Genomic DNA, 9,984 nt, shown 5'->3' with positions numbered 1-9,984 from the left:
TTGGAGACAAAACATGACTCTAATGATAATAAAATCACTTCAAATTCATACACATAGATAAACTAAAAGTTAAAGAATTTAAAAAGACACTATGCAAATACTACTCCAAAAAAGCAAGACTGTATGATAGTATCTGATAAAATAGAATTCAGACTATGGAAAATTATTGCCATATACAAATATAGCTCTTATGATAAATGGATCACTCTACCAAGATGAGAAAATAATTCTAAATATGTACGCATCAAACAGCAAAGCTACAAAACACATGAGGCAGTAATTGATGAGAGTTATAAAGAGAAATAGATAATTTCAGTTACAGTTGAGAACTTCAGTACTGCTGGAAATTGATAGAACAAGCAGAAAATAATTAACAAGGATGTAGAACTCTATCAAACTATCAAGCAGTGGTATGTAATTGACATACACAGAATAAACTATATAATGACAGCAGAATATACATTTCTAGGTATCCTTGGCACATACCATGGTAGACCATATACTGAGACATCAAAACATCTTAACCAGTTAAAGAACTGAAATACAGAGTGTTCTCTTTGACCATATCAAAAGCAAACTGAAAAGCAACCACAGCAGTAAAATCTTGCCAAAGGTTGAACTGATCTGGAGAGAACTGGCCTGGAATAAATCAAAGTAATCAATTAACACAACCAGGCAGAGCAAAAGCCACAGGCAAGCCTTTAATCACTTACAACAGTGATGTAAGAAAGAGACTAAAAGGTGAAAGCGCTCTCTTGCCTATACCTATTCTTCTTCATGGAACACAACCAGATAAAGGTCGAGGACATCAGTGTAGAGGTAGGGATTCTCTCATGCTCAGTGAGCACCCCCAAAATGAAAGGTTCTGAGTACCATTCAGAATGGAGAAGATTGTTTTCAAGTTTTATTATCCCCCTGATAAAGAGATCATACAAAGGTGCCTGGAAGACTTCATCTTGAGAACCCACAGAAGGAGACCCCATGAAAGGAGACCCCAGATGAAGGTAGCCAAGCTACGACTGCAGATATATGTGAGAATGTTGCTTTCCATGGGGGTCAGAGTCCTGGCTGTACCTCCCTCAGAAACTGCTGGGTATTGGCTGTGCTTGGGTCCAGTGTGAGGAGGACCTGGGGTAGGCCTGCCAAGCGAAACTTGTAACTGCCTGTGGAAAGACCTGGAATTTGTCAAATCTGTAAACACATAGATATTAAACAAATAACCTGTGAATCAAAACAGATGTGTCAAAGAAAATTTTAACATACATAGACTACAATAAAAGGGAAAATAAGACATCAAAATGTGTAGGCCAGACCACTGCCGTGTCCCCGCTCCCCTCGCCTGCTGTGCCTTCGCGCTAAGGTTCAACAGTCTAGATGCCCTCCCAAATGGAACACGTCATGGAAAGATGATGTTTACATTTCACAAATTTGCTGGGAACAAGTGCTACTTAACAAAGGAGGACCTTGCTTCAAGGTTGTATATGATGAGATTTTTGGACTTATGTGCAAACATGAGAAGTATATAATTCTTTATCCTATTTTTAAAATATAATGTAATTTTAAAAATGTTTTTATCATATTATTCAGGGACTTAAAGTTCAACATATCACTACTTGATGAAAAATATCTGCTCCTTATGATGCCTAAGATGTTTGAAATGCAGTGAGATAGTGAGGTTAAGCTTAAGAGCCTAAATCGTTTGATAATAACAATAAGCTTGTCTTCTGGATGGTTAACAACGTAAGTTTGCAGACCAAAATTAGAGAAAAAGGAGGGCTACAAGGAATGCCAACATTTTGGCCCTAACCTTCTAAGGTCAATTAAGACTCAGGACATATGAGAACTTGTACTGTAACGTCATGTACCTCGGTAGTGTCCCAAATTTTCTGATCAAGAAGATTATGAGGCCAAAGAGGAAAGTGATCGATGACGTAGAGTGTGCCTAAGGAGAGTCACATAGGGAGAAGACACTCTCTCAGGCTTTCACAGAGAGCACATTGGCCAAGCAATGGCCGTGACTCATCCACATGGCTGCACTGACAAAGGTTCTACAATCTGAGGCACGGGATCTCAAGACAAATCCTGAGGACATTTCACTGACCTTCTCAGACCAAAAAGCTACAACTCTTGTTGCATAGGTCCTGCTTTACCTTGCTCTTCACCATCCAGTAGAAAAGTGTGAAGACGAAATATAGGAAATAAAGCCATGCTGTTATGTTGAGCTGTGGAGGACTCAGGTCAATAATTTCTGACATTGCCAGTTAAACAGAGGACCCAATGCTATTATGGGCTACTGGACTCTTTTAGAATATTTTGCTGAGTTTACACACCTATAATATTCAATAATGTAACTTAGAAAAAATGGGGTATACCGATGAATGTCCATTTTGTATTTGTGTATTCCAAGTGGTTAGGATAGATATATAGTTGCATTCTCTTAATGAATAGAATGATTTGTTCTAATGGTGTTTGTAAATAGCTTCACAAGTCCACTTCGTGTACAGCAATTAACCACTAAGAAGAATATATGCAGTGTATTATTTGTTGAAACTGTACTTCTGATTTGATCTGAAACTGTCTCATTGCTATCTGTTTATCAATAAAACTTTGAAAAAAAAAAAAAAAAGGAGGACCTGAGAGTACTCATGGAAAAGGAGTTCCCTGGATTTTTGGAAAATCAAAAAGACCCTCTGGCTTTGGACAAAATCATGAAGGACCTGGACCAGTGGTGAGATGGCAAAGTGGGCTTCCAGAGCTTCTTTTCACTAATTACAGGCCTCACCATTGCGTGCAATGATTACTTTGTAGTACACATGAAGCAGAAGGGAATGAAGTAGGCGGCGTGAACATTTACTCCTGCCCTGATGAGAGTTCTCCCAAAGGGCCACTTAAGGAATCTGCCCCTTGGTTGCCCCTTGTATAAAGATGTCATGATCTAAGATCAGGACCCTTAGAAAATGTACAAATAACATCCAGCTCTCACTGGACAGAGGGTGGAAGGTTCATTAAATGGTACATAAGCTTTTGATTTTTTTACTTGCATCCTCTTGCCCTCAATAAAGTCTTTTTTTGGTTCCCCCCCAAAAAAAAATTGTGTAGGCTATCGCTAAAGCTGTGACAAAAACTAAATTTATATCACTGAAGAGAAATAAATCTGAACTCATTCATGAAGTTATTATACCAAGTAACTAGACTAAAATAAATCCAAAGCCGGCAGAAGGAAATAAATAATGTGAAAATAGAAATTAGTGATCCTGAAAATAGGAAGTCCTTAGAAAAAAATCAAGAAAACAAAAAGACGACTTTTAAGAGTTTGATAGCAAGATTGATAAAAATAAAAGGTGAAAACACACAATCACCAGTACCAAGTGGGAGTGAAATAAAGGATATCACTAAATCCTGCAGCTGCTGAAAACGTGTTTAGAGACTACTATGAACAATTTTATGTTCACAAATTAACTCTGGAAAGTAGGACAGTTCTTTTAAACCACTACTGTAACAAACTGTCACAAAAATCAGTGCCTTAAAACACCAGGAATTTATTTTTCAACAATTCTGGGAACTAGAAGTTCCAAATAATGGTGTCAGTTCCTTCTGTGAGCTTCTCTGCCACAGATGGCCGCAGCTCCTAGTTTGTGGGGACTCGAAGCACTCTGGCTAGTGGCCATATTGTTCCAGTCTTTTCCCCAGTGGTCCCATTGTCTCCTTCTCGTCTCTGTGTCTCTTATCTGTGTCTCTTGTAGGAGCTCCTGTTGTATTTAAACACCATCTGCATGATTCATGCTGATCTTCTCATACTAAGGCCCTGAGCTAGTCCAAACTCAAATATCCCTTTAGCAAATAGGGTAATAGTCATAGACTCCAGGGATTAAGGTACACGGACATATTTTTTAGGGACCACTATTTAGCCCTCTATAACCACAAGCTACCAAAATTCAACCACATGAAATATATAATCAAAATAGCTCTATGACTAGTAAAAAAATTGAACTGTAATTGAAAACTACCTGAAAAAGAAGTCTCCTGAAATGATTTTGCTTAGAAAAATTCTGTGAATTAAAGAATTCATAACAACTTTAGTTTGTTTCAGAAAACAGACATTTCTTAATTAATTTTGAAATGAGAATTACTATCCCTATACCAAATAAAAACAATTTATAAAAAACTAAAACAAAAAAGAATATTAGAGCCTATATCTTAAAAACTTAAATGTGAAGATGCTTAATTTTTTCTTGCAAATTAAATCTAGAAATGTATGGAAAAATTTATACACCATGAGTAAATGGGGTTTATCCCAAATGAGCTTATTGTTCCAACAATAAAAAATAAGCCAGCATATTGGACCATACTAGCGTGCTACAGGAAAAAATAGTATAATCATATATTGGTTCAGGAAAAACTTGACAGAATCAAGCATGAACTCATTATAAAAACCCCAATAAAGTTAGGAATGGATGGGAATGCTCAAATGATAAAAAAATAATTAAAAACCTTATCATTGGGCTGGGGAAATAGCTTAGTGGTCTAAGCACTTGCCTGGCAAGCACAAGGACTTGGGTTCGATCCCCGGTACTACATACATGCTGGCCTTGGAAACCCGGGGGTGCCATGCCAGCCACCAAAACCAGACATGATGGCACACGTCTGCAATCCCAGTGCTAGGGAGGCTGAGACATGAGGATCACAAGTCCAAGCTGCATAGTGAGAGGTTGAACCAAATAAATAAATAAATAAATAAATAAATAAATAAATAAAATATTATTAAAAAAAAAAAAACCTTTTCGTAATTCTTATACTCAATGGCAAATGACTGAACGCTTTCCCTTTGAGGTTGGTAAAAAGTAGAATGTCTTATTTCCAAGTTCCAGACATTGCAGTAAGGGAAGCAAAATAAATAAAGACATACTGGCTAGACAATCATAAAATTGTAACTAGGTGATGCAGATGATGTCTTCGAAGAGACATTTCTATAGTATTTAAAATGACAGTAGTTTAGAAATAGAAAGCAAATGGCCAGAGCTTAGAGAGATGAGCACGTGGGAGCAGACTGCACATGGTCATGAACGGTCGCTCGAGGTGTCCTCCTGGCGTTCTGTAAGCTGATTCCTAGGCACACGTGCCAGCAAAGCTGGAAAACTGGTGAACTGGTGGACAGCACGCAGGTCAGCAACCTGATTGTGAATGGTTTTGAAAGATGTCAACAACCTGGTTATGAAAGTTGAGGAAGCTGAGAACTGTGTACAATTATTTCTCTGTATTAGGTCTTCTCGGTATAAATCTGTAATTATGTTAGTAAACATTTGTTCTCTAAAAAATAATTAACTTGTGCAGTAAAGTATAATTTACAGCTAGACAAAAATCTAACACTCAAAGAGTTTTTGATCAGATGGCAATTTAGTGACGTGTTGTAGATTCCATATAGTTTTGATGAGCCCTGGGTTATGTAGCCAGGGCAAAGAGTTCTAGACCGACCAGAAGATACTGAACACTTGACAGCTCTTTACCATTTCAGCATTATCCTTACTAAGCTACTTAGCTTATATTCTTTGGTCAAAAGGTGCAGATGTCAGATTCATAGAAAATGTAAGCGCTTTAAAAAAAGAAAAGAAAATGTAAGTATTTAAACATGTTTGAAGTTGTCCTTTAAAATATTTGCTCTTTACTAAAAATTGTTGCTCTTCCCTTACTTCTCCTATTTAGTAATATGTCTGTTCAGTAGTATAGTAATCCAGTGCAGGTAAGTATTTCTCAGGAAGTCCATTGTTTCATAAACGGAGATAGGAGATTTTCCATACTATTTTCCTAGATAGTTGATTAAGAAGAAAAAAATCTTAAAGAGTTTTAACCTAAATCTTAGGTAAAATTGGTGGCTTCAAGTAAAATATCCCTTTCCTGACATCTTAATTGATGCGCTTGGGAGAATATCTGTACTTTTGTTTTCAGTGACTCTAGCGCCAAGACACCTATGATATCCAATAAAGGGCACACACACACTTTGTCTGCAGTGAGGCAACTCAGTGTTTGAAAGTCATTTGAAATGACATGGCTTTAAAGAGCTGAGAAATATTAAATCAGTGCTAAGAATCAGTGCTATTTCACACCCCTTCCAACGGACTGACTTCCCAATGGAAATCTTTCTTATCATGGCTTGATGCTTTGTGTTCTGCTCGATGAATATCCTTAAAAGAAGAGATGTATTTAAAGTGAATCAATTTTTATAATTGAATACAAAGAAAATGTTGAGCAGTTGAGTAAGACTAATTCATGTCTGATTGCTTTCTTGGACCAGGCAATTCCCTGTTGCGTGTAGGGGTGAGGGAGGGAAGTATCTCAGGTGTTTATGGAAATGCCCAGCCCCCACCCATCTTACTCTACTATCCCACAGATCAAACATGAATATCAGAAATACTTCTGGACATTGCCAAACATGTCTTGCGGAAGGCAGTCTCACCTAGATTAGGTCAACTGGAAGAATGTGATAGTGATTGGTTTAAAAAAAAAATTCCATAGTAAAACAAAGAGTCTCCTTTGGAAGTCAAAATGGAGTGGAAAAGCAGCTTAAATACTCTAGCTTTTTTGTTGTTGTTGTTTGCTATTGTCTTTTTTCTATGTATACCTTGAAATCATTATTTTAAAGCCTAAGCACATAAAATATCAGTAGGGGAAAACTGTAGACACCGCTAACTCCTGTTCATGGCCCTGCTAGGTGTGGGCAGGACCTGAGCAGACCGCTACCAGCCTTCTGACCACACAGTGTGGGGACCTGGCTCCCAGCTCCATTGTCATACCAAGAAATGCATTCTCTCTGGTCTTCCAATCTCAGGAGACACCAGCCCAGGGCTTCTCTGCATCCTTCATAAGCCGTGAGTAGCACTGAAAAGCAGGCCAGATATTACAGAAAAAGTGCGAACTCCACAGGCAGTTCTGGGAACAGTGAACAGCTGTGTGGGGGTAGCTTGAACTGGGGATGTGACAGGTGTGGGAGCAGGTTATCCACTAGAGAAAAGATACTTATCCTTCAAATATCAGCAAGACTGGAACTGATTTGGATCGTAGGTCAACTGAGAAATGGTGAAAAAAACTGAAGTGCTATCAGCCAACATTTAAACACACACCTAGAGACCATAGTAGGTGGGTGTTTGGCAGACACTTAGGTGATGGTAGTAAGACACCATTGTGCTTGGCTCAGGGCATGTTGACCACCTACATCAAAATTTCTTAGGGGACTTGAAAAACCTGCAGCTTGGCAGGCATTAGCTCAGATCCATCTAAAGCCAGCGTTTCCACATATGTGGACTTGCATGTTTGCTCTCTGCTCAGAGGTCTGTCATCCCAGTAGGCTTTCGGAGCCACTTTCTTGGGGATTCTCCCTGCCTAGCTGGCTGCATGGGAGCACTCCATGACCACTACATGCAAATTGGATGAGTGGGAATGGTAACAATGTCCCAGCCTGAGAAACAGTGCCCTGTGCCTGCTGGCTGAGCTAAATCACATAGCCACTCATGGAAAATCACTGTATGGGAGAAGATTGCAGGAAAGGAATTAATAAGAATAATGCAAAAAATGGATGGCTTGGTCATAAATATAAGAATGAAGAGAGAAAACAAGAAGGCGTGAAAGATACACACACCTCATGTAGGTCTTCAGATTTTTGTCCATGTGCAAGTGTACAAAAATATTACTTTAAAAGGATAATTTCCTGATTGACAAGACAAGGAGTGATATGAATTAACTAGCTAATGGTTGTATGAAAAGAAGTGTCATCTAAAGGCCAGGGAGATGGCCCAGTAGAATAAGCACTTGCCTGGCAAGTGCAAGGGCCTGAGTTCAATCCCCGGTTCCAGGAAAAAAAAAAAAAAAAAAAAAAAAAAGAAAAAAGAAGTATCATCTAATGATAAATATGAAGTCAACTAATTTTTAAAAGCAGCGATCATTATTCTTATAAACAGCTAAATAATAATGACAATTTTCTAATAAGACATTTTAAAAACATTAAGTGTATAAAATGCTAGTTAGATATAATTTTTATCAGTTTTGTTTCTTCAATTTATATAAACCATATTCAATCTTTGCTAACTTATCCTTTAAATACCTCGATGTCAAGGGAGTTTCAGTATACAAATGGTAAAATTTCTATGACTTAGCACCTAAATTCTTCAGCATTTTCTTTAAAAAGTATTCTTATTTTACATATATGCTTATTTTTATTTTTGTGGAGTGTTTTCGTTTTCCTTAATGCATGTTTACAGTACAATTTATAATAACCTTGGGGAGTGCATGTATGTGCATATTATATCCCATTTCTTTTTATTAATTCCCACCCTGTCCCTCCCCTCCATCCTCTAAATCCCCTTCCCCCAGTTTCATTCTTGATATTATTAATCTCAGCATGTGCTCATGGTAGATGATGTTTACATTCGATGAGACTGTGAGTTCCTGTACATGGTGCATCCTTATCCTACTTATTTCTCCCTCCCCTGCTTACCCCTCACTCTTCATCTCTTGGACCTCTTCATATATGCAAAGCATCCATCTCTTTGTCCCATTCTACCCATCCTTTATTATTCTCTTTGTTTGCACTTGACTTGCCCAAGTGAGAGATGCAGTATGATATTTAAGCTTCTGCGTCTGGTTTATTTCCCTCAACACTGTATTTTCCTAGGTGCACCCCTTTTTCTACAAATGACTTAAAATTGCCCTTCTTAGCTGAATAGTATTCTGTGACACATATTTTTCTTAAATCAAAGCTTTCCTCTCTCAGTTGTTGCTTGTTCTGGTTGGAGTAGCTCCGGAAATTGTCACTAGAGAACTGATGCAATGGCAGCTTTCCTTTACTGATTAAATATGCACTGCATGGAGAACCAATGTTCTGATGGTGCTTGTTGTGTCTTCAAATAGGATGTGGTGGTAACTTCACTGGCCCTTCGGGTTACATTATTTCTCCAAACTTCCCAAAGCGATATGATAACAACATGAACTGCACCTACCTAATAAAAGGTGGTCCTCATTCTTTGGTGACTCTGACTTTTGAGTCTCTCCATTTGGAAGGTAAGTTTGCTCTTTTCCAATGTTATTTAATTTTAATGGGAAAAATAATTAATGGACAAAAGTTGTATCCTTAAAGTATACACCACGACGTTTTGATATAAGTGTGCACTGTAGAATGACTAAATCAAGTTGCTTAACATATCCACTATCCCACTCCCTTTGGATTTTTGGGTGGTAAGAACATGAAAATCTATTACAATTTGGAAGCTATGAAAACATTCCTATTAATTGAAGTTGCCAGTCACTGTATTATACAACACATTTCCTGTTTTATTTGTCCTGCAGAATAAGTTGGAGTTTTGTATTCTTTAACAAAATCTTTCCGTCCGGATTCCCCTACAGTGCAGTGACTATAGAAGCTCTGTTCTTCTGCGAATTCAGCTGTTTTGGATTTCACATAGAAGTAGGGTCATGCAATATTCATCTTTCTGTGCATGGTGTCAGGTTCATCACTGCTGTCACAAATGATAGGATTCCTTCTTTTAAGGTTGACTAGTATTCTACTGCATTTTCTTCATCTTCCATCTTCTGGCAGACACTTACACTGATTCTATGTCTCAACTCTTAGGAAAAATGCTAGAAAGACTGCGGTAATATGATTATGTCTTTAGCATATTGACTTCATTTCTTTTATATATATGCCCAGAAATAGAGTTGCTTGGTTATATGGTAGTTGTATTTCTAATTTTTGAGGTGCCTCTGCACTATGTTCCATCATGCTATACCAGCTTATATTTCTACCAACAGTGTGAAAGGGTTTTGTTTCTCTATTTACTTCTTGTTTTTTTATATTATCTGTGCATGTCTTGTTTTTTAATATTATCTGTGAAAAGTAAGTTTGCTCTTAAATGACAAAGAATTCTTAAGGTAACAAGTGAGTCAAGGTAGAGAGTGAGTCTATCATCACCATTTGAAGAAAGCATAAATATATGTTAC

General features: G+C 37.6%; 1 protein-coding gene across 1 annotated transcript in view; it reads left to right on the top strand.

The window, feature by feature from the left end:
- Window positions 1-9,984, top strand: part of Cubn (cubilin) — a 301,005-nt gene that overhangs the window by 234,146 nt on the left and 56,875 nt on the right. Inside the window, exons 55-56 of the mRNA XM_023705447.1 lie at window positions 6,707-6,863; window positions 8,899-9,048. Coding sequence (XP_023561215.1) covers window positions 6,707-6,863; window positions 8,899-9,048 — 307 coding nt within the window. The remainder of the gene's footprint in view (window positions 1-6,706; window positions 6,864-8,898; window positions 9,049-9,984) is intronic.

Source organism: Octodon degus, unplaced genomic scaffold (assembly GCF_000260255.1).
Source record: "Octodon degus isolate 3935 unplaced genomic scaffold, OctDeg1.0 scaffold00220, whole genome shotgun sequence".
NCBI classification, from domain to species: domain Eukaryota; kingdom Metazoa; phylum Chordata; class Mammalia; order Rodentia; family Octodontidae; genus Octodon; species Octodon degus.
This window is presented reverse-complemented; position numbering and strand designations above follow the sequence as displayed.